Source organism: Rhinatrema bivittatum, chromosome 1, assembly GCF_901001135.1.
Source record: "Rhinatrema bivittatum chromosome 1, aRhiBiv1.1, whole genome shotgun sequence".
NCBI lineage: Eukaryota > Metazoa > Chordata > Amphibia > Gymnophiona > Rhinatrematidae > Rhinatrema > Rhinatrema bivittatum.
The window spans coordinates 220,521,444-220,542,316 of NC_042615.1; the positions used below are offsets into that span (position 1 = coordinate 220,521,444).

Genomic DNA, 20,873 nt, shown 5'->3' on the forward strand with positions numbered 1-20,873 from the left:
CTCTTGGTGGTTATTTGAGTGTTTCAGTATAATCAGCAACCAAACCTCAAAGTTCAGTTCACTGCATCTAAATCATTCTATCCCCTTCACTATTATGCAGTTGATGAATTATTAAACCAGTCTTATGTGTCAGTATCTGAGCAGCAATTCTTCCATATAGAATGTACTATAATAACCAAATCATGCCAAACTGTTGCACCCATGTCGCTGAGAATTATTATAATTGTTAGCCACCAATAGAAGTCAAGTATATTTTTCAGCATATTTTAATAAATTGCTTTACTAGACTAATGGTCATGGTCAACAAATGTTTTATCATCAAACCATGTGGGCAACTAAAGGCTTTAGGTGTCTGTTTTGATTACAATAGCTTTGTATAAAGTGATTCTTCAGAAAGCAAAGCTCTGAATGAAGCCCTAAGAAGCTGACACCAGCAGACAAATGGATGTCAATGTCTAATGATGTCATCTCAAAAAAGATTCACCCTAGGCTCTAATGCATTTTTGCTGTGCAGTTGCTAAATGTGGAAAATGTAATTTTTAAGCAGGAAACTGAGCAAATAAGACCTGTAAGTGACAGAACAACCTCAAGATCTCATTTTGACGAACAGACTTTTACTGCCAGAGGACTGCTTTAACCTTTTGATTAGGTGACAGGATTGAGGAAAGTATTGAATGCGTTGTCCACACAGCACTGTAGAAGATGATAGCAATTGCGGAGGGCAAACGTAATATTAACTATTTTCATACCCTTACATGCTAAGAAGAAACACAAATGCACCCAGTATAACTGTTGCTAAAAATGTGAATAGGCTTCATCTGGGATAATGTGTGCACCTTTCGGGCTCTGACCCCCTCCTTCTATCCCACCCTCAGGGCCCAGCATGAGCTGCATGCAGCCTCTCATGTAGGCTTCCAGGAAGTTCCCATCTGACTGTGGCTTTTTTTCAGTAGTGGAGGGGGTTTAGCAATTTTTTTTTTTTAGCAGTTAGCTATAGAGTGAAGATCCAGCTCCAGATCATTTATGATCCCAGCTTGCCAAGTCAGTTTGAAAATGGAAATAACAGCCAAGTCAAGGTTGGTGCAGATTTCTTTAGGAAGGTCAAAAAAAAACTCAGATTTAATCTGAACTGCATTTCGATATTCGTGGTTCAGTGGGAGTAGGAACTGGAATCTAATATGAATCAACTCACCTGACAGTGACATGGAAAACCTCAGAACAACCCAGTTTACAGAAATCTCATTTATTTATCACTTAAGGTCTCAAATCCAAGTGTGTTATTCTCCGGACTGTTACAGCAGCAAGATCCTTGGTATGAGGGCAGTACTGCAGCAACGTTTTCCCAGTACTCTCTAGACTTCAGCTGGGAATTGCTTTTGTAGCAGGGGTTTTCTGAAATCATGTCCTCAATAAAGATATCCTCTGGCACCGGTAGAAACACGCAAGCATTGGGACCCCATTTTTTGAACTTTGCTGAACCCCTCCATTTGCTTTTGAAGATCTTTTTCCCATCTCGGATGCATGGAGGAGATATATTTGTCTTCGGCTTTTGATTCCCACGCTGATTTGCCTTTGAACTGTCGGTTTTGCTCCTGCTCCTTTTCGGAGCTGTTTTCTTTCGTGATAGTGCCTATGAAAGACAAACATAAATGAATAATGGGCTCCGCTTTTAACTTTAAAGCCTCATTGATCTAAAAATAATCTAGGCTTTTCCCACTAAGCAATATATTGTGTGAGAAACTACTGGTCAATCGTCCTGTAAATGCTGCATTTTTACTTGGATTCTGGTATAGGTTTTGCCTGATGCTCTCCCTATGTGTAAGCCATCAGATGAATTTTTTTTCTCTGATTTCTCTTTTAAAGCACGAGATTTTTCATCAAAACTAAGAAGCAACGTTATCTGTCACCCATTCAGGAAACAAACAGCTTCTTTTCAGTGCTTAATTTAAGGCAGTTATGTTTCTGTTTTAATGATCTTAGCTGTGTTTAGTTTGTAGAGAATGACTATTTTAATTATGTATGTTTTTTTGTAAACTGCATGACTATTTTAATTATGTATGTTTCCTTGTAAACTGCTGTAATATTTTCTGAGCAAGCGGTTATAGAAATATTTTTAAATAAATAAAATAAATAGGGGGATGGATGTACTATGCATTTTTTTCCCATGGTAACAAATTAATAGAAAAACGAGTTCATTCTCTTCCATAGGTTGAACTTTTTTTTTTTTTTTTTTTAAATGCTGTGTCCAAATTTGGAAGTGCGCATGGAGAAATATGAAATCACCTGAGAAAAACAAAAGGCAATGCCAATGTTTTCAGTGGAATGTTTATCAGCTCCAGAGAGCAAACCTACAAAAAGCTTTCCAGCTTTCAACCTTGAACTTTATATTCTTGCTTGTTCAAAGATCAGACTAACAAAAGAATCCCAATTTTCCCCCACTATTTTCAGGAGAGTTTTATATATATTTGAAGCCCGGATTTTTTGGACATTTTGGAGCATTGAAAAGTGCTGTTGTGGAATCGCTGACGCAAAAGAGGTGTTAAAAGACACAAACACGGGCACGTGAGGAGACTGCGGAAACGAAGATAAAAACACATCTGTGTCCAAGCGCGGAAAGAAAATAGCACTGAGGAGACTGATGATGCACTATGTGCGGGAAGAGCCGCACAAGCACAGCAGCATTCGAAGCTTTGCTTCCTGAAATATCCTCCGTGAGAGCGCTGTCGATGACGTCACCCAAACAGCATGGCTAATTCAGCCTGCGTATCGATGGAAAAATAAAGTTATAATCTTAAGAAGAAAGACTAGAGTCCTGTGTGGATTATGCCTCCAGCCTAAAAAGCTTACTCGGCTATCCCACAGTGCACTTCAGGAGCCGTCAGCATAGAAAAGGCACAAAGCAGAGTGGTAAGGGCATGGGTGAGAGATTACAAGGGGAAGTGGATTTATCCAATAAAAACCTATTTATTTATTTATTTATTTATTTATTTATTTATTTATTTATTTATTTATTTATTTGTGCGTGCATCAGGGATGTTTTATCTGTGTTTATCAGTGAAAATCAAAATACATTCTGGAAATCCATTTTAGCACATTTTATGAAAAGAACGTGGTTATGATTTCACTTGTCTGCTTGCCTGTCCATCTATCCGGCCATCCATCTGTGACGCACACAGGTGGGGGGAGCGGCGGTTCTAGGGGGGAAGCTGTTGGTGAAAGAAACAGCAGAGCTACCTGGAGAAAAGGATGAGGGGCCAGGGCAGCTACAAGAGGAAGAAGAGGAGGACCCATTCACATCAGGCCCGGATTTATCAATAGGCATCCGAGGCCTGTGACTTAGGGCAGCAAAAGTGTGTGGGGGGGGGGGGGGGGGGAGAGCAGCAGGCTGGCTGAACATGTGCTACCTTCCAGCTGTGCTGGATCTCATTCATCAGAAAAACACCCTCTGCTTCCTGGTCCAGCCCCTTCTCTCCTAGGCAGCTGCAGGGAACAGGAAGGGAGAGGGGAACTTTGACAGACAGAGCAAAGGAGCATCATGTTGGGGAGGTAAGGAGGGACTGGATGGAGGATGATTGGGGGAGGAGAGGTGATTAGCTGAGGGGCATGTGTCTGTGCGAGAGGGAGAGAGGAATGGGGATGGAGGCGGTGTCTTTGTGTGTAACAGAGAAGGGACTGGTGCCGGGTGTGTATATCTATAAATTTATGCCAGATTAGGTAAGAGGTTTGAGAGGGGATGTAAGGGAGAGTAGGAACAGAGTGTGATAGAACTCCTCTCCTTCCCCCCCCCCCCCCCCACCACCCTACCCCCACTGCAATTCACATCTTCTCACCTTTGATCTTGGATTATGACCCCAAGATCCAGGAATCTACAATCCTTCCTACCTCTTCCTTCTCCCCAGATCCTGAATCCCACCCCAACCCCTCCTCCTCCTCTTCCTCAATCCCCAAATGTCCCTCCCTCTTTCTCAAGATCTCTCGGCTGCTTCCCCCCCCCCCCCCCCCCCGTCTTCTCCACCCCCAGCCTTCTTTCCTTCTCCTCTCCCCATTCCTGATCCAGTACTTTTCCTCTCCCAGCCCTAGTTTTCTCACCCTCTCCTTCTCCTCTCTGTATTGATACTTGAGATCTCTTTTTCTCACCTATTAAAAGGAAAATATATTATACAAACACAAGCGTAGTTTATAATGTAATGTAGAAGTTAGAAATGTTTGTCAATGTTGTTCAGAATTTTCACATTTTTGTCACAGAATCTACCCTGAGTTGCAACAGGAAAATCGTAGACCTATCCCTGTTGTCCGATCTTATCGGGGGGAGGGGAAGGAGGCAGGGGGAGAGAGGTGTTCCGGCATCATCACTGCCTAGGGCTGATAAAATCCTAAATCTGTCAATAATCCACACGCAACCACACAGACCGGGGGCATCGTTAGCGATGGGCACACGGGGCCTGTGTCCCTAGTTTTTTCCATGGTGCCCTGAATCTCTGCTTCCATGGCTGCGGATGGAGCTCATTCTTTCAGCAGCCAAAGAAGAGAAGGAGAGACCTGGTTGCCCAGTAGCAGAGCCCATCCCACCAGCAGCCAAAGGAGAGGCCACAGAAGAGATCCAGTGGGCTGGCTGTGGTCCAAGATGGGGCCCAGCGGGCCGCCACCAGAGCCTGTCCTTCTGTGGTGATGTGATATATTAACAAGGTTCACTTCAGGCAGAGGGAAACCCCCTGGCCTCTTTCCTAAAGGATGTGAATTTATGGCTGCCATGGCACAGCTGGACATGTTTCCTAAGGGGTACATTTTCAAAGCCACGTGGGCGCACATGGACGCACCCATTTTATAACATGCGCACGCCGCCGCGAGCATGTTATAAAATCCAATATCCGCGCGTACGTGCGCGCCCAATATTGTATCGGCGCACACGTGTGCGCGCGGGTACTCACGTGCGTGGGGAGGGGGGGAGATTTTTTAACACACACGCGCAGTTATGCAATTGGGCTTTTGCCCAGTTTCCTATCCCCCTACCTATCCTTCTTCCCTTTTCCCCTCTCCTCCCCGACCCCCTAAACCCACCCTAACTAACCTATTTTTTTTTTTTTGTTTCCGAACTTATGCGCTCGACAGTGCAGGAGTAAGTTCTATGCGCCAGCTGGCTGTCGGCGAGCGCTTCACCGGGACAGCCCCCGCCCCACCCCCGCCCTGCCCTGGCTCGCCCCTTTTCAAAACCCCAGCTCTTCCGTGCGTACCGGGAGATATGCACATGTCTGGTACTTTTTGAAAATACGCTCGGTACGCGCTTGCCCTGGCCACGTGCGTATATCCCGGGATTTCCACACGCCGGGTTTTAAAAATTCAACCATAAGAGTGATTTGTCTAAAAAATGTCTTTTTTGTTTCATTTCATTTGGGGGGAGGCTCTTGTCCAAATTCTGTTTCAATGGGGGCTTTATCTGTTTATTTTTTTTTGTTTCAGCAAATAGTGTGCACTATTTCCAAATAGCATGCATTATTTGTAAATACTGTGTACTATTCAGAAACAGTTAACTAAAAAAGAAAGATTTTTATTGTCATTTTTTTTACATTGTCGTTGACATGGTCTATATCAGGGGTTCCCAATCTTTTTTCGGAGCACAGACCCCTTTTCAACTTCCAAAATTTTCGCAGACCTCCACATGCTTCCCTTTCATTTTTATCTGAAGTTATATGTCATATATAGAAAAGTTAGTAATATAATAACAGAGAAATAATTATATGCACACCAGGCTCATTCATAATATATAAAACATTAAATAATAATGCTGATTGATATAAATGGAATACATGTTATTGCAAACCACAGCAATACAGTGCAAGAATGTGCTTATATTCAATAACTTACATAGTGAAACACAGCCAGATGTGGAGCAACTGGGGTGAATGGACTGGAAGAGGGAGAGAGAAGGACTGGCAAGAAAGAGATTGGTGGAGGGAAAGAGTGAGAGACTGGTGGGGAGGGACTGGTGGAAGGAGAGAAACTGGTGGAAATGTACAGAGAGAGAGAGAGGGTCAAACTAGTGGGGATAGACTGGTGGAAGGGGGGAGAGAGAGAGAGACTGGTGAGGATGGACTGTGGAGGGGAGAGAGAGAAAGACTTGCAAATTAGACTGGTGGAAAGAGTGAGGGGGTCTGGTTGGGATGGACCCTGAAGCAGAGACAGAGAGTGAGAGACTGGTGGGGAAAGGGAAAAGAGGAATGTTTGAGACAGGGCCACATCACTAAAAGGTAGATGTGGAGAGAGGTTTGGTGCATATATCCCTCCCACGCTACCCCTCACATAGGGGCCGATGCAATACGGTGCGTTGAGCCAAACGCACTGCTAACCTGCAGTTGGACGTGGGTAGAATAAGCGCTAATCAATCCCCTAATGCAATATGGGGATTAGCGCATATTCAACACGCGTCCAACGTGGAGTGAATCTAATAGCGCTCAGCACATGCAAATGTATGTGAATGAGGCTATTAGGCATTCACTCCCGATGCAAAAAAAAAAGATGTGCGTCTCAGATGCACATTTAACTGTCATCTATTAACGCCTGCCAGGAGCAGGCGTTAATAGCTGTGCGCATCAAAAAAAGATGAAAAATAAAAGAAATAAAACAAAAAAAAACCAAATTGACAGTCAGACCCATCACGAAAACCGACGCCGAGTTTATCGGCATCGGTTTACCTTACCAGCGGACAGCCATGAAAACCGATGCCGATAAACCCGGCGTTGGTTTTCGTGGCAACCGTTCGCCGATGAAAACCGACGCCGAGTTTATCAGCATCAGTTTTCATGTCTGTCCACTGGTAAGGAAAACCGACGCCGATAAACTCGCCATTGGTTTTCATGACTACCGTTCGCCATTAAAAGCTAACACCGAGTTTATCGGCGTCGGTTTTCCTTACCAGCGGACAACAACGAAAACCGACGCCGATAAACCTGGCGTCGGTTTTCGTGACTACCATTTGCCAGAAAACCAATGTCGAGTTTATCGGCGTCGGTTTTCGTGGCTGTCCGCCGGTAAGGTAAACCGACGCTGATAAACTCATCGTCGGTTTCACTTATTGCCGTATGCCGGTCACGAAAACCGACGCCAGGTTTATCGGCGTCGGTTTTTGTAGCTGTGTGCCGGTAAGGAAAAATGACGCCGATTAAACTCGGTGTCGGTTTTTGTGACCGGCGTGTGGCAGTCACGAAAACCGATTGGGTTCACGTTAGCAAGGAGGTGCCTCCTTGCTAACGTGACCCCCTCATTTAAATATTGCATGGCACCCACCTTGGGGGCGCCTGGGGCGCGTTAAGAGAGCAGGCGTTGACTGTTCAGTGCCAGCTTTCTATGCGAGTTTATTGCATCGGCCCAATGGTATTTTATATTATTATTATTATTATTATTATTTTAAACAAAATCATCTGTGACAGGGAAACCACCGTGTTAGTTGCCTATTACCAAATTCAATACATGTAGAGATAGGGCACTCTGACTCCTAAAGCAAGAGGCACCAGTACAAACATTTTGCACCATTGTTACAAAGTGCTGGGCATTAGGGTCAGTGGCATCTCTAGAGAGAAGAATCTTCTAAGTAACAAAGAAACCCCTGGCCAGTTTCAACTATCTAAGAAAACTACCAACAAAATTATTAAGTGCATTAATCAATAACAATTCTTCTATATAGAAGTGGGCCAGAATCTCAATATAAAACCTGCACTTCAAGTTCTACAATACCCTGCATTCACAGAAACTCCCCCAGCAAAGGGTGCAGAGCAGAACAAGGGCACTTCCCCTACCACTCAGCATAAAAAAAATAATAAATCAAATTTTGGTGTCACCTCATTAATAGCCAGACTAACTCCCTGCACTACCAGGAACATTGTATAATACAAAATCCTGCAAAAAATGTACTTGGGACCTATAGGAAGCCTGCCCTACCATAACACCCTAACAGCCAGACCTCAAAACAGTAACAATCCTACCTATGACAAGGCAATACTGCAAATATTACTGCAGGCCTTAACACCAAAACAGCTCCTGTAGGAAAACTGAACAAGTCCAGCTGCTGTAGGTCCCCTGTGTAGAAATTACATGTTAGCAGAATACTTCAGCTAAGTCACACATGCAAAACAGAAAGACCCTTGCCAAATACAAAATAAAGAGACCATAAAGTATAAATACAAATACGCAGATAAAAACTGAACTGGAAATCGCAGTGCAACAACGGAAAAACCAAAACATTGCATTCCTCATAAAACATCAAACAATACAATCAAGATATATAACATATCAATAATAGTAAAACCATATAATCAAAATAATATGTCAAAACAACTGATATATAGAACATACAATAATTAAAAACACATAAATTATTTTTAAAGTTCCCAAGCACCAATAAAATATTTCAAAACATCAAATAATAGCTAATAATTCAAACTAATAAGGATTACAAATTTCCCCACTCTTCATACCTGGGAACTTTTTGATGTCCAGTCGCCCTGAGGTTGCTGTGGATTAGGAGGGGGGCACACAGTCTTTCTCCTCTCTCTCATATACACACATACTCAAGTTCATTCTAACTCACACACACACATGCTCACATTCATTCTCATCCATACACACATGGTCCCTCTCTCACGCACACACATGCTCATACACACATGTTCTCTCTCACACATGCTCTCACAGACACACATGCTCTCTCTCTCTCTCTCATACACACATGCTTTTACAGACACAAATGCCCTCTCTCTCTCATACACACATGCTTTCACAGACACACATGCTCGCTCTCATGCACACATGCTCTCACAGACACTCTCATTCACATAGGTTCTCACATCCCCATTCTCACCCAGGCCTCTTTCTTTCCTGGAGTCTGTGAGGGAGGGGGATGACCCTCCTTTCTCATGCTGCCAACTAGTTGGCATGTTGTGGTACCAGCGGCCTGGCAGCATTTATCAGACTTCAGCTGCCGGCATATCGGACCTCCTATTATCTTCAGCCATCGGCGAGATGGGTGCGCCAGTAGCCTGTCGGGCCTCCTTCCATCTTCAGCAACCAATGGGATGGATGCACTGGTGTCTGTTAGGAATCTTATTTCACAGCAAAGGCTTTCTTCTATCTCTGCTCACTTCCCACAGACCCCCCTGTTATGGTCTGGCAGACCCCTAGGAGTCCGCAGACCACAGGTTTTGAACCATTAGTCTATGTTATTTCAAACAAAAGCACATTCCTAACATTTGCAGAGTTTACTGAGGTCAAAGGGGGGCAATATGTCATCAGTTCCTGATACTCACTTTTGGCCTTGGACTGGTAAACATTTTCACACCACACCCTCCTCTTTCCCAGAGCACAGAAGAGCAGCTCACCCCTCCGCCACACCACACTCCAAAAATACCTTATACTGTGATGATTCAATATATTAAGTCTGAGTCACTAGTTCCCGGCAAATTTTCCTGCTACTCTCGCTAACTACTGAAAAAATAGCAGGAGAGTTGCCAGTGTCACATAGTTCGAGGTTGATATTCAAAGAGTTTGTCCAGCTAACTTTTGGAGTTAGCCAGACAAATCCCTATGTTTGAAATTTTCTCCCTATTCACAAGCTAAATTTTATCTGGGCAAATCATTGCCTGCACAAAATTTACCTGGATATAAAGGGGCAGCTCCTGGGCATGCTTGAGATGCAATTTCACTTTGTTCAGCTAGCACTGATATTCTATGCTAGCCGGACAAAGTTACCCTGGCAATTCTGGTCTGCCATATAGCTGTCCTAAAGTTACTTGGATAATGTAGACAAAAAAAATAGTGGGCAAGCAGCATCCCAGTCCCCCCTCCCTACCAACCACAAGATTTTAAAAGTACCAGGTCAGCAGCACCTATCCTCCTCCTTCCCACTCTCTAAGAAAAAGAAAAGTAGTGGGCCATAAGTAATCCAATTTCCTCTCCCCCATTTCCTACCAAAAAAAATTGTAGGCCAAATCCCCTCCCCGCTTCCACCTCCAAACTCCCAAAAGTATTTCTAACACCCAGCGGGGGGGAGTTCCTACCACCTCTCACTGGCCTGAATCTTAAGTGCTTGACTCAGCTGAGAAGCTTCCGATTTCCCATAATTCCATGGAGGCCAGGGCCAGATTTTGAAGCCCTTGCTGCAGTTGTGCAAGAAATCATGGCCTTGATTATAGACAAAGACCTGAGCCAGAAGGAACCCATATGAGCTGGAATTAGAGTTGGGGCACAACTGACTTGCTCATATCAGCCACATCATTTCATTCAGTAGATAAAACTATCCTACTTGTTTTCCCATTCCTACTATAGTGGCTGTAATGCTAAAGTACATTGATCTTCCTCATCTTTCCTTAACTAGCCTTTGATTCAGACAAGGAAACATGCATACATAGAAGCATAAAATACATTGTTAGAAATGGGATATGAACCATGGTTTTCCTAGTTCTCAGGACATTGCTCTAACCATTAGGCCACTCCTCTTCCTCCTATACATTTTCAGTGTATCTACACATTCTTCAGATCCAGAATACAACTACGAACTTCTTGACTGACTGGATCACTATCAGAAACACATCTTAAAATTCTACTTACCAGGTAGAGGTTCAACTGTGAGATGAGTGATACCGATATATTGTGCTGAATTATTTACTGGACCTGAATCTGCATGTTATGGGATATTAAGATGGCTAAAGAAACAAAACTGATTCATTTGAATACACAAAGGCTGAACAATGATTACCTCAAAAACAGACAAGCCTAATTCAATTGAATACACATCTAAAAGCTGACCCAATTGAATAAATAACTGAGGACTGAATCAATCTTGACCACTAGCCTGATGTTTGATGAGATCACCTCACAAGATTCAAATGAATACATATCTAAAGGCTGATTCAACTGAATACACAACTGAAGACTGATTCAGTCATGTCAACCACTGTGTGATGAGATCACTAAACAACATGTAGTCATAATTTCAGTCCTAAAAGATAACATAAGAACAGAAAGAAGCCACTACAGAAGCCAGATGCAAGAGATGAATTCTTGCAGAAGATTCTCTCTCTCTCTCTCTCTCTCACACACACACACACACACACACACACACACACATACACACACACACACACACACCTCTGAGCGGAATGAGAAAACGGAATGAAGATAGAGGCCAGCACAGAAACTCTGCAAACCTGCAAATTCACACAGATGCAAACCAATACAGAGGTTCCACAGTTCATCACTGAAGGAACAAAGGCCTGCAGATTCACTCAGAGACCTGCACTGAAACTCCACTGACCATCACAGACAAACCAGAGCATACCAGAAGAAAGGAGGTTGGGAAGGAGGCATTCTGTAAAGCCAGAAGGATTCCTGCTGCTGAATCCCACAACACAACCTGGCCATTCGCTACAAAATCTTTGAAACATGCAAGTTATATGATAAAAGCCTCAGAGGTAATCTAGCATAAATACATTACTCTCTAAAACATATTTTTCCCTGAGGATCCCAAGAGAAAGTGCAGGTATATAAATAGCAATAATTTATAATCTATTATGTTTTATGAATGTAAAAACTAATACATAAACTTTCATGAATAAAACTTTTAATAATTCAGCACAAGAGAAATAATGTACACACTCTTTGGTCATAAAAAAATATTGTATTTAATTTTCAATCTTGTTTCCTACAATCACCTACTACAGGATATTTCAGAAAGATCAAAAAATCTTTTTTTGTATTTACATTTTATAATTCCTGCCTCCTACTGCATAATTAATTATTTGATTTATATTTCACCTTTCGGGCACTTCAAAGCAGGGGAGGAGGGGCAAGCAGGTGGTCTCTAATGACCTCCAAGGAGAATTGGGGGGGGGGGGGAGTGCAATTTTTCAGGCCTCAGGCCCTTTAAGCGATAGCGGCTCTGGGTGAGGTGCGCCACCATCGCGTGGGCAGGCCCCATACTAAGGTGCAGGTTTTTGTTGTGCCGCTATTAAAACATTTGCTGTAGGATTGCCATGACAGCTAGTTGGTTGGGGAGGGGTTCATCATCATGGGGATGCTCCCCCCATGTAAGCCATCACAACTGAGGATATTGCCTGTTGCAGTCTGGGAAGCTGCAGTCCAGGTGTGAACCCTTGAACCGAATTACCCTGGGTAGAGTAGCTCGGGAGGCGGAGCCACAGGCACAGATCTTCACCCGGGAACCAGGAACCCCCCAGGAGGAGCCCGTAGGGTCCTAGAACCTTGGGACTTAAGAGCCACAGGCACAGGTCTTCACCCGGGAACCAGTAACCCCCCAGGAGGAGCCCGTAGGGTCCCCGAACCTTGGGACTTAGGAGCACAGTAACAGTCTCTATAGCAAAGGCCTGGGCAAGAGTAATCCACAGAGTCCAGCAGCAGGGAACAGGAAGGCCCGGCGAGAGCGGGGCAGTTAGATAGAGTCTGTAGCCTGCTGAACAAGCAGTAGAGAGCAGGCCCGGGATCTGTAGTATGCCGCGGAGCGGAGCAGACAGGTAACAGGAACAGAGTCTGTAGCGTATCGTAGGCTGTGACCTGCTGAAGGCAGGACCGGAGTCAGTAGCGTGCAAAAGAGCCAGACCGGGCAGTGAGTAGAAAGGAGACGAACCCAAGTCAGGCTGGCAGCCAGTCGAAGCAGTCTCAGGTGCAGGCAAAGGTCGGAGGCTGGCGGCAAGCAGGAGCGGAGTCAGGCACAAGCTGAAGTCAATGGCAGGAGGCAGGCAGAAGCGGAGTCAGGAACGAGCTGAGGTCAATGGCAGGCGGCAGGCAGAAGCGGAGTCAGGGACGAGCTGAGGTCAATGGCAGGCGGCAGGCAGAAGCGGAGTCAGGGACGAGCTGAGGTCAATGGCAGGCGGCAGGCAGAAGCGGAGTCAGGGACGAGCTGAGGTCAATGGCAGGCGGCAGGCAGAGGCGGAGTCGGGAACACGCTGAGGTCAGTGGCAGGCGGCAGGCAGAAGCGGAGTCAGGAACAAGCTGAGGTCAATGGCAGGCGGCAGGCAGAAGCGGAGTCAGGAACAAGCTGAGGTCAATGGCAGGCGGCAGGCAGAAGCGGAGTCAGGAACAAGCTGAGGTCAACCGGGAAGCAGAACAGCAGAAGCGCAACTAAGAACTACTAACAGTAGCGACCCTCGTTGCAAGGCAATGAGAAGGCAGATGAACGCCGGTTAAATCAGGCTTGGGGCGTGACGTAGTTAGCCCAGGCGGGGCCAGACTTCCGGTGACCGTACGTCCATAATGCGCGTCCTCGCGCGTGGCAGCAGCGAGATGACCCAGTAATGGCGGACGCCCCACAGGCCCAGCAGAGCCGCGGGAGCGGCGTTCCCGGCATCGGAGGTGAGCCCTGAGTACAGCAAAAAGAGGGGAAGCGGTGGAGACCACAACAATTGCCCTCTAAATTTGTACCTGAGGCAGTGGAGTATGAAGGAACTTGCCCAAGATCATCTAGAGTGGCAGCAAGATTTGAACCTTGGCTTCCCTCGTTTACACGCTGTTGCTCTAACCACTAGGCTACTCTTCCACTTTGAGTAAAGCTCTCATTCTATTTTCCTTGTACACATCTTCCTCCTGTCTTCCTAACATCAGTAAGTGCTGTCATTTCTATAAAGCTCATTCCCTCTTTACACAGGTTGCTTGGATTTGCTGACAGTCTCAAAAAGAAAATTTAAAAACCCGTTTTGATATGAGTTGGAGGGAATATTATAGTCGAATAGTACTCAACTGATGGAATTATTTTGTGGATATGGAGGTTAGAACATTGAAATTCCCTCAGCTGATTAAGTCTCAGTCCCATAGGAGATTATACAAGTTTACTGACATCTATCTTATAAGGAAAAGTCATTTGATGAAGCATCATTTCCCATTTAGCATCTGGAATATATTGTGATAAGCCTCACAAACTATGAAACAAACTTTTTTGCATGACAGCTGTGCAATTTAAGGTAGATTTTCAAAGATGCACGCGTGCGTCCATGTGCGCACACTACCCAGTGCGCACATGGACGCACTGGGTAGTGCATCCATGTGCGCACTGGGTAGTGTCCCCTAGCCCTAACTTAGCCCCCCAAAATCTTTATTTTACCTTTTCCGCCTGCCTCAGGGCAGGCACAGATTGCGCGCACTGGCACCCTGCCGGCACGCGATCCCCTGGCACAGCAGCAAATGGTCGCTGTACCGGGGGCCTCTTTTTTTGCATCTAGGTGTTATTCTTGACTCTACCTTAAGAATGAATCTTTAAGTTCAGAAGACTGCTAGAGTTTCATTTGCAAACCTAGGCTAGCTCTTCAGTTGCAGTCCTTACTCCTGGAATCTGCTTTGAAAGCAATCATGCAGTTCCTAGTTATTTCACAATTAAGATTTCTGCAATGTACTTTAAGTACATGTGCAGTTGAGTTGAGCCAGAAGCTTCAGCCGGTCCAGAATACAGCTTCCAGGCTAATTACAGGCAGTACAGTCAAGGAAAGTATCACTCCTGTTTTGCAGAGCATTTATTAGCTCCCATTATACTTCAAAATAAAGTTTAAAATCCTGTGCCTGACTTTTAGGGCCCAGTGAGGTAATAGCCCATCTTATCTGAAATCCCATATATTGTGGTATCACCCCTCACCCATTCTGAAGTGGGTGAGTGAGGTTTTGCTGTGTTTTTCTCTTTTGTCAGCAATGAGGCTGGTAAGACTTGCAATGTTTCGGCCGGTCGCGGGAAGGTCTCATGACCGACCACACTTACCCCATGCTCTGCTGAGGCCCCCGGATGCCACCATCATGCCTCAGGTCCATCATGCCATGCCTCTCCCGAGGCTTGCGTGTGGCACATGCTCGCCAGACTTCTAGGCCCCAGGGTGGGAAAGCCCTGCGTGCTCACATCTGCTGACATTAGAGTGGCTGGGTATTTAAACCCCAGCCATGCTCCACTCCAGTGCCTCAGCAACAGGTCCTCCTATACTGCAGTATGTGTTGCTGTGCTCTGTGCCCCTGCCTGTTGCAGACCTTGCCTGCCGCCTGGTAATGACCTCTGCTACAAACCTTGACTACTCTCCTCCTGCCTCCTGGTACTTCTGACCCCTGCACTCTCTTGCCTGCCACCTGCCCCAAATTCAGCCTGCACCTAGGATCCTGATTCTTTGCTTCCAGTCCTGACCATTGCTTGTTCCTGGACTCTCACCAACTGCCCTTTTGGGACCCTCGCCTAAGTCCTGCCAGCCCCCGAAATCCAAAGGCTCAACCTCTGGGGAAGGGGATGGTAAAGGTGAAGCCCAACTCCAGTCCCTGTAGGGCACGTCTGCTTTCGGATGGGCCTGGTAGCTTCGTCTATCAAGCTGCGCCAACCATGCCACAGCCCAAGGTCTCACTAACCATGACAAGATTATTCTATCATATCACCTCAGTAGTAATTTACAGAATTCTGCTAACAGAGGGTCAAATGGAAAACTATTTGAGTTTTTGCCATTTAGTAAAAAGATTTTTTTTTTTAGCTAGACTTCTCTATTTAGAGATGTTTTAGAGCACTGTACTGATTTTCTACTTTTTCAAGGTGTGTAATATGATCAGGGTTTGAATGAGTGCTATTTTGGTACCTCTACTTATTCTGGAGCTATTAGATATCTTTTTTTATGGAGGGTTTTATTATTTTGGTTTTGGATGTGCGAGTCAACTAGTGAGATTAGATAGTTTTGTCAGAGGCTTTTATGAATGTTTATATCAGGGGTCGGGAACCCATGGCTCGCGAGCCAGATATGGCTCTTTTGAGGGCTGCATCTGGCTCGCAGACAAGTGTCGCCACACTTTGCGGTTCCCCGCTGACCCAGCTGCTCCCCGGTCTTAAAATGCTGTCAGCCCGGGCGGAACGCGGCAGGACAGCTGGAGTCAGCGGCACCGGCGTGCTCTCTTCTCCTCCTTCCCCCCCCCCCCCCCCCCCCGCGGCCCGGAAGAGGAAGTGAAGAGCATCAGGTGCCTGCGCGGGAAGAAGAGACCACAGGTCTTCACAGACCTTCACTTCCTCTTCCGGGCCGCGGGGGGGGGGGGGGGAGGAGAAGAGAGCACGCCGGTGCCGCTGACTGGAGTCAGCGGCACGACTGGAGTCATCCGGGTGCCTGCGCGGGAGTCATCGGGTGTCAGCCGGGTGCCTGCGCTGGAGTCATCGGGTGCCTGCGCGGGAGTCTTCCCGCACAGGCACCCGATGCTTTCCACTTCCTCTTCCGGGCTGAGTCAGCGGCACCGGCGTGCTCTCTTCTCCTCCCCCCCCCCCCCCGCGGCCCGGACGAGGAAGTGGAGAGCATCGGGTGCCTGCGCGGGAAGAAGAGGCCAAGCTAGTGCGCTCGGCATCGGCCCGAAGAAAAGAAGACTGCAGCGCGGCTCGGAGGAAAATGAAGAGTTTCAACCGCGGCCGATGGGACTCCGCCTTCTACTCCGCGAGGGCTGAAAATGAAGGAGGTTAGCGTTGGGAGGAGGCTGCTGCTGCCACGAGTTCCCGGGGTGGGGGTGGGGGAGAGAGATAGTGAATGAGCGAGCAAGCATGTGTGTTTGAGATCCTGTGTGTGTGTGTATGTGTGTGAGTGAGAGATTGCATGTATGTGAATGATTGAGAGCCTGTATATATGTGAAAGAGAGTATGTCTGTGATTGAGAGCCTGCCTGTGGGAGAGAGAGCATGAATGTAAGTTTACCATTAGGAACCTGTATGTGTAAGTTTGTAATTGAAAACCTGTTTGAAAGAGTATGTGTGTATGATTGAGATCCTTTGTGTGTGAGAGAAATCATGTGTATGTATGATTAAGAGCCTGTGTGTATAAGTAAGATAGATATCATGTGTGTCTGTGTCTGATTGACAGCTGGTTTAGGTGATGGAGCATGTGAGTATGTGATTGAGAGCCTGTGTTTAAATGAGAGAGAGAGACCATGTGTGTCTGTGTGTGATTGAGAGCTGATTTAGGTGAGGGAGCATGTGAGTATGTGATTGAGAGCCTGTGTGTAAATGAGAGAGAGGACATGTTTGTAAGCATGTGAATGAGAGTCTGTGTGTGAGAGAAAAAGACAGCATGTATTTATGTGATTGAAAGCCTGTGTGTGTGTGTGTAAGCGTGAAAAGATAGACAGCATGTGTGTAAATGTGTAATTAAGAGCCTATATGAGAGAGAAAAAACGTGTATATGTGAGTACTGAGAGCATGTGTGTATAGGTGTGTCATTGAGAGCCAGTGTGAGAGAGAGCGCTGGTATGTGACTGAGAGAGGAGAAAGTTCCAAGCAAACCACCCCGCCTCCTGCTAATTCAGAACAATCTCAGGACACCTGGATATCAAACGTTCCCAGGTATGCAGAGCAAAAAAATTTTTGTATCCTTATTATTTTTCATTACTGGATCTTTGTGTCTGCTATTTTGAAATATTTTTTTGGTATCTGGAAATGTTTTATATGAGTTTTTAATTATTGGATATTCCACTCATCAGCTGTTTCGAAATATGTTCTTTTTGTTAGTACAGTTTTACTGCTGATGATTTTATATTTCTTGATTTGTTTTATAAGGATGGGTGATGTTTCTTTTTTCCTTTGTTACACTGCATACAGAGACTCTGGCTTGTTGCAGTTTCCAATTCAGTTTTTTCTGCATGCTTCTTGTTATGCGTTTTGGTCTCTTTATTCTATGTTAGGTGAGGGACAGCACGTGATTCAGGTGAGGTTTTCTGCTGGCGTGTTGTTTCTGTGTAGGACTCTATAGCAGCCTGACTTGGTCCGTTTTCCTAATAGGAGATGTATTGGTGTCTTAAGGCCTGGTGTAATATTTTCAGAGACTTATTGTACTTTAAAAGTGTCATCTTACATAAAATGCACACATTTACTTGTATTTAGTCTTAAACATATTGTATGGCTCTCATGGAATTACATTTTAAAATATGTGGCGTTTATGGCTCTCTCAGCCAAAAAGGTTCCTGACCCCTGGTTTATATGAAACTGGATGTTTTTTTATTGGTTGGGGTTTTACCAAATTTTTATATTTTATATTTCTGATGAGATTTTTAAGCTGTTATATTTTATGCTGTAAAAAAAAAAGAGCCAAATTGATCTCGCACAAAGAATACAAACAGAACAAAAAATAATCTAACAATTAAAGTCAAAACATCATCACTCACCTCAACGCTCGTTAGTTAACCAATTTTTTAGTGTTTTTGTTGCGCCCATCGGTCGCAGACGGCTGCGACAACTCAGGCTCACCTCTTTTTTCCCTGCACCATCAATCATGGGAAGAATGGAGGACTCTGCCAACCAACGCTGACCTCCCCGGCATCCCCGGGATGGCGTGGGTGCTCCGACCGCCATCTTACTTCCAGAATCACCTAGGCGCGCGCGCGCAGGGCCTCCTTTTGTATACGTCATGGTGGGAACCTCGGGGGCGTCCCCTCCCGATGACGTCAAACTGTTGGTGTACTTAAGCTGACCGGCTCATTGCTAAGACGAGTTAGCAAGGAGTTATCTCATTGTTAAATCTGCTCCACTCTTGGATCTCCTGTTCCAATATCTCCTTGTGGCATTCGGACACTCTGGGTAACCGCTCCACAGGGGCCCTTCCGCATCTTGGCTATCCGCTCCTCGGATGGCCTTCCTGCCTTGGACTTCACCTGACCCGCTCCTCGGGTCTCTCTCTCCTGGAACTTCCTTGTGTGAGTACCTTCTTCAGTTTCCTACGATACCAACATTGCTGAAGTCTCCATGGTGTACCCTGTGCCTCGGGCCACTACCGTTCTTCAGCATTATTGCTTCTACATTTCCTGAGCTACAGGATATTGCTGCAGCTACGCAAGGTCCTCTACTTGGTTCCTGTATCTCAGACCTCATCTACCTCGTCACCTACAGTACAGTCATCCTTGACATACCCCATGCTGCGGGCCACTACCAGATCTGAGCTATCTCCACCAGCCTGCAGGAACCTCCTGGTGTACCCTGCACTGCGGGTCACTACCAGACCTTCTCATCTGCAGTACCACCCTGGGTATATCTTATTGTTCATGAACTGTGTTTATTGCATTTCCCGCTCCTCGGGTTATGCCTTATCTTTTCTCTCTAATAAAGTCTCTCTCACAACTGTGTCCTACGTAATTGAGACCACGCCCACTAATGCTGAGGCTCACAGGGCTCCTCCCTGTGGGCGGAGACATCTCTCATCTCAACACAGGGTTCACAATTTCCTACAAAACCATAACAGATTGCTAACTCCATGGACCTGGCTCAGTCTAAGCCTTTCAGGCCATCCCTGGCCTGGCCCAATGTCTTGCCGAACAACATAGGACATTAGAGACTCTGGCTAACGCCTTTAATCAGCGAAACTCTCGGCTGAACTCCACAGGATCGCCTGACAAGGCCTTTTCCTCTCCACAGATGATGCCTGTACGTCTCTCTGTGCCCTTGCCAGCACCTACATGCTTTACAGGTGACCCCCTGTTATGTTGGGGCTTTCTAGATCAGTGCTGTATGCACTTTTTGCTTCAACCTACTTACTTCCCAGACATAGTCTCCAAAACTACATATATACTCTCTCTTCTAGATGGAAAAGCCCTGGCCTGGGCTTCACCTCTTTGGGAACGTAATGACCCAATACCCAAGGGCTTGACGGGATTCCTCCCGCTCTTTCATTCTGTATTCAATGACCCTGCCCGCAAGACTGTCGCTGGATCTGCTCTCCTGCATTTATAAGAAGGTACCAAACCTTTTGTTATGACTGTTGCTGCCCGACGTCTCCACTCCACCCTCCTTACCTTTTTTGCAACTCCTCCCGCTGTTGATGGATGTCTGGCTGCTGCGGCGTCTGCCTGCCGTCCTCTCCAGTGTCCCCAGTCCAGTTTGGGCGCTGCATCCCGCCATGTTGTCCAGGTACCATAGAGCGCACGTACCGCGCGGCCCTGCTTCTTATTCTCTCTTTGGCACGAACCTCAGGGGCATCCCCCTGTGATGACGTCACACATCCCGGATACAAAAGCCTACACTTTTTGCCAGCTAATTGAGTTAGCAAGGGAACTCCTTACGGATGGGTATCGCTCTCCGTACCTAGCTACTCTGCCTCACCAACTTTTGGACTTTATCCTAACGGGGTACCCACTCCTCGGGGGCCTCTCTCATTTTCTTTCAGGTCGCTATCAGGAACCGGTACTCGCTCCTCGAGGGCCCATGTTCCCTGACTCGCTGCCTGAACCTTCTCTTCTGCTTGGAAGAAACCGCTGCCTACTAGAGATGTGAATCGTGTCCTCGATCGTCTTAACGATCGATTTCGGCTGGGAGGGGGAGGGAATCGTATTGTTGCCGTTTGGGGGGGTAAAATATCGTGAAAAATCGTGAAAAATCGAAAAAACGTAAAATCGCAAAACCGGCACATTAAAACCCCCTAAAACCCACCCCCGACCCTTTAAATTAAATCCCCCACCCTCCCGAACCCCCCCAAATGACTTAAATAACCTGCGGGTCCAGCGGCGGTCTGGAACGGCAGCGGTCCGGAACGGGCTCCTGCTACTGAATCTTGTTGTCTTCAGCCGGCGCCATTTTCCAAAATGGCGCCGAAAATGGCGGCGGCCATAGACGAACACGATTGGACGGCAGGAGGTCCTTCCGGACCCCCGCTGGACTTTTGGCAAGTCTTGTGGGGGTCAGGAGGCCCCCCCCAAGCTGGCCAAAAGTTCCTGGAGGTCCAGCGGGGGTCAGGGAGCGATTTCCCGCCGCGAATCGTTTTCGTACGGAAAATGGCGCCGGCAGGAGATCGACTGCAGGAGGTCGTTCAGCGAGGGTTCCGGCGCCTCGCTGAACGACCTCCTGCAGTCGATCTCCTGCCAGCGCCATTTTCCGTACGGAAACGATTCGCGGCAGGAAATCGCTCC

The 20,873-nt window shown here is 46.3% G+C and overlaps 1 protein-coding gene across 1 annotated transcript in view; it reads right to left on the reverse strand.

The window, feature by feature from the left end:
- Positions 1–1,227: 1,227 nt before the first annotated feature.
- Positions 1,228–20,873, reverse strand: part of LOC115080307 — a 32,144-nt gene continuing 12,498 nt past the window's right edge. Inside the window, exon 2 of the mRNA XM_029584461.1 lies at positions 1,228–1,630. Coding sequence (XP_029440321.1) covers positions 1,244–1,630 — 387 coding nt within the window. The 3' untranslated portion in view covers positions 1,228–1,243. The remainder of the gene's footprint in view (positions 1,631–20,873) is intronic.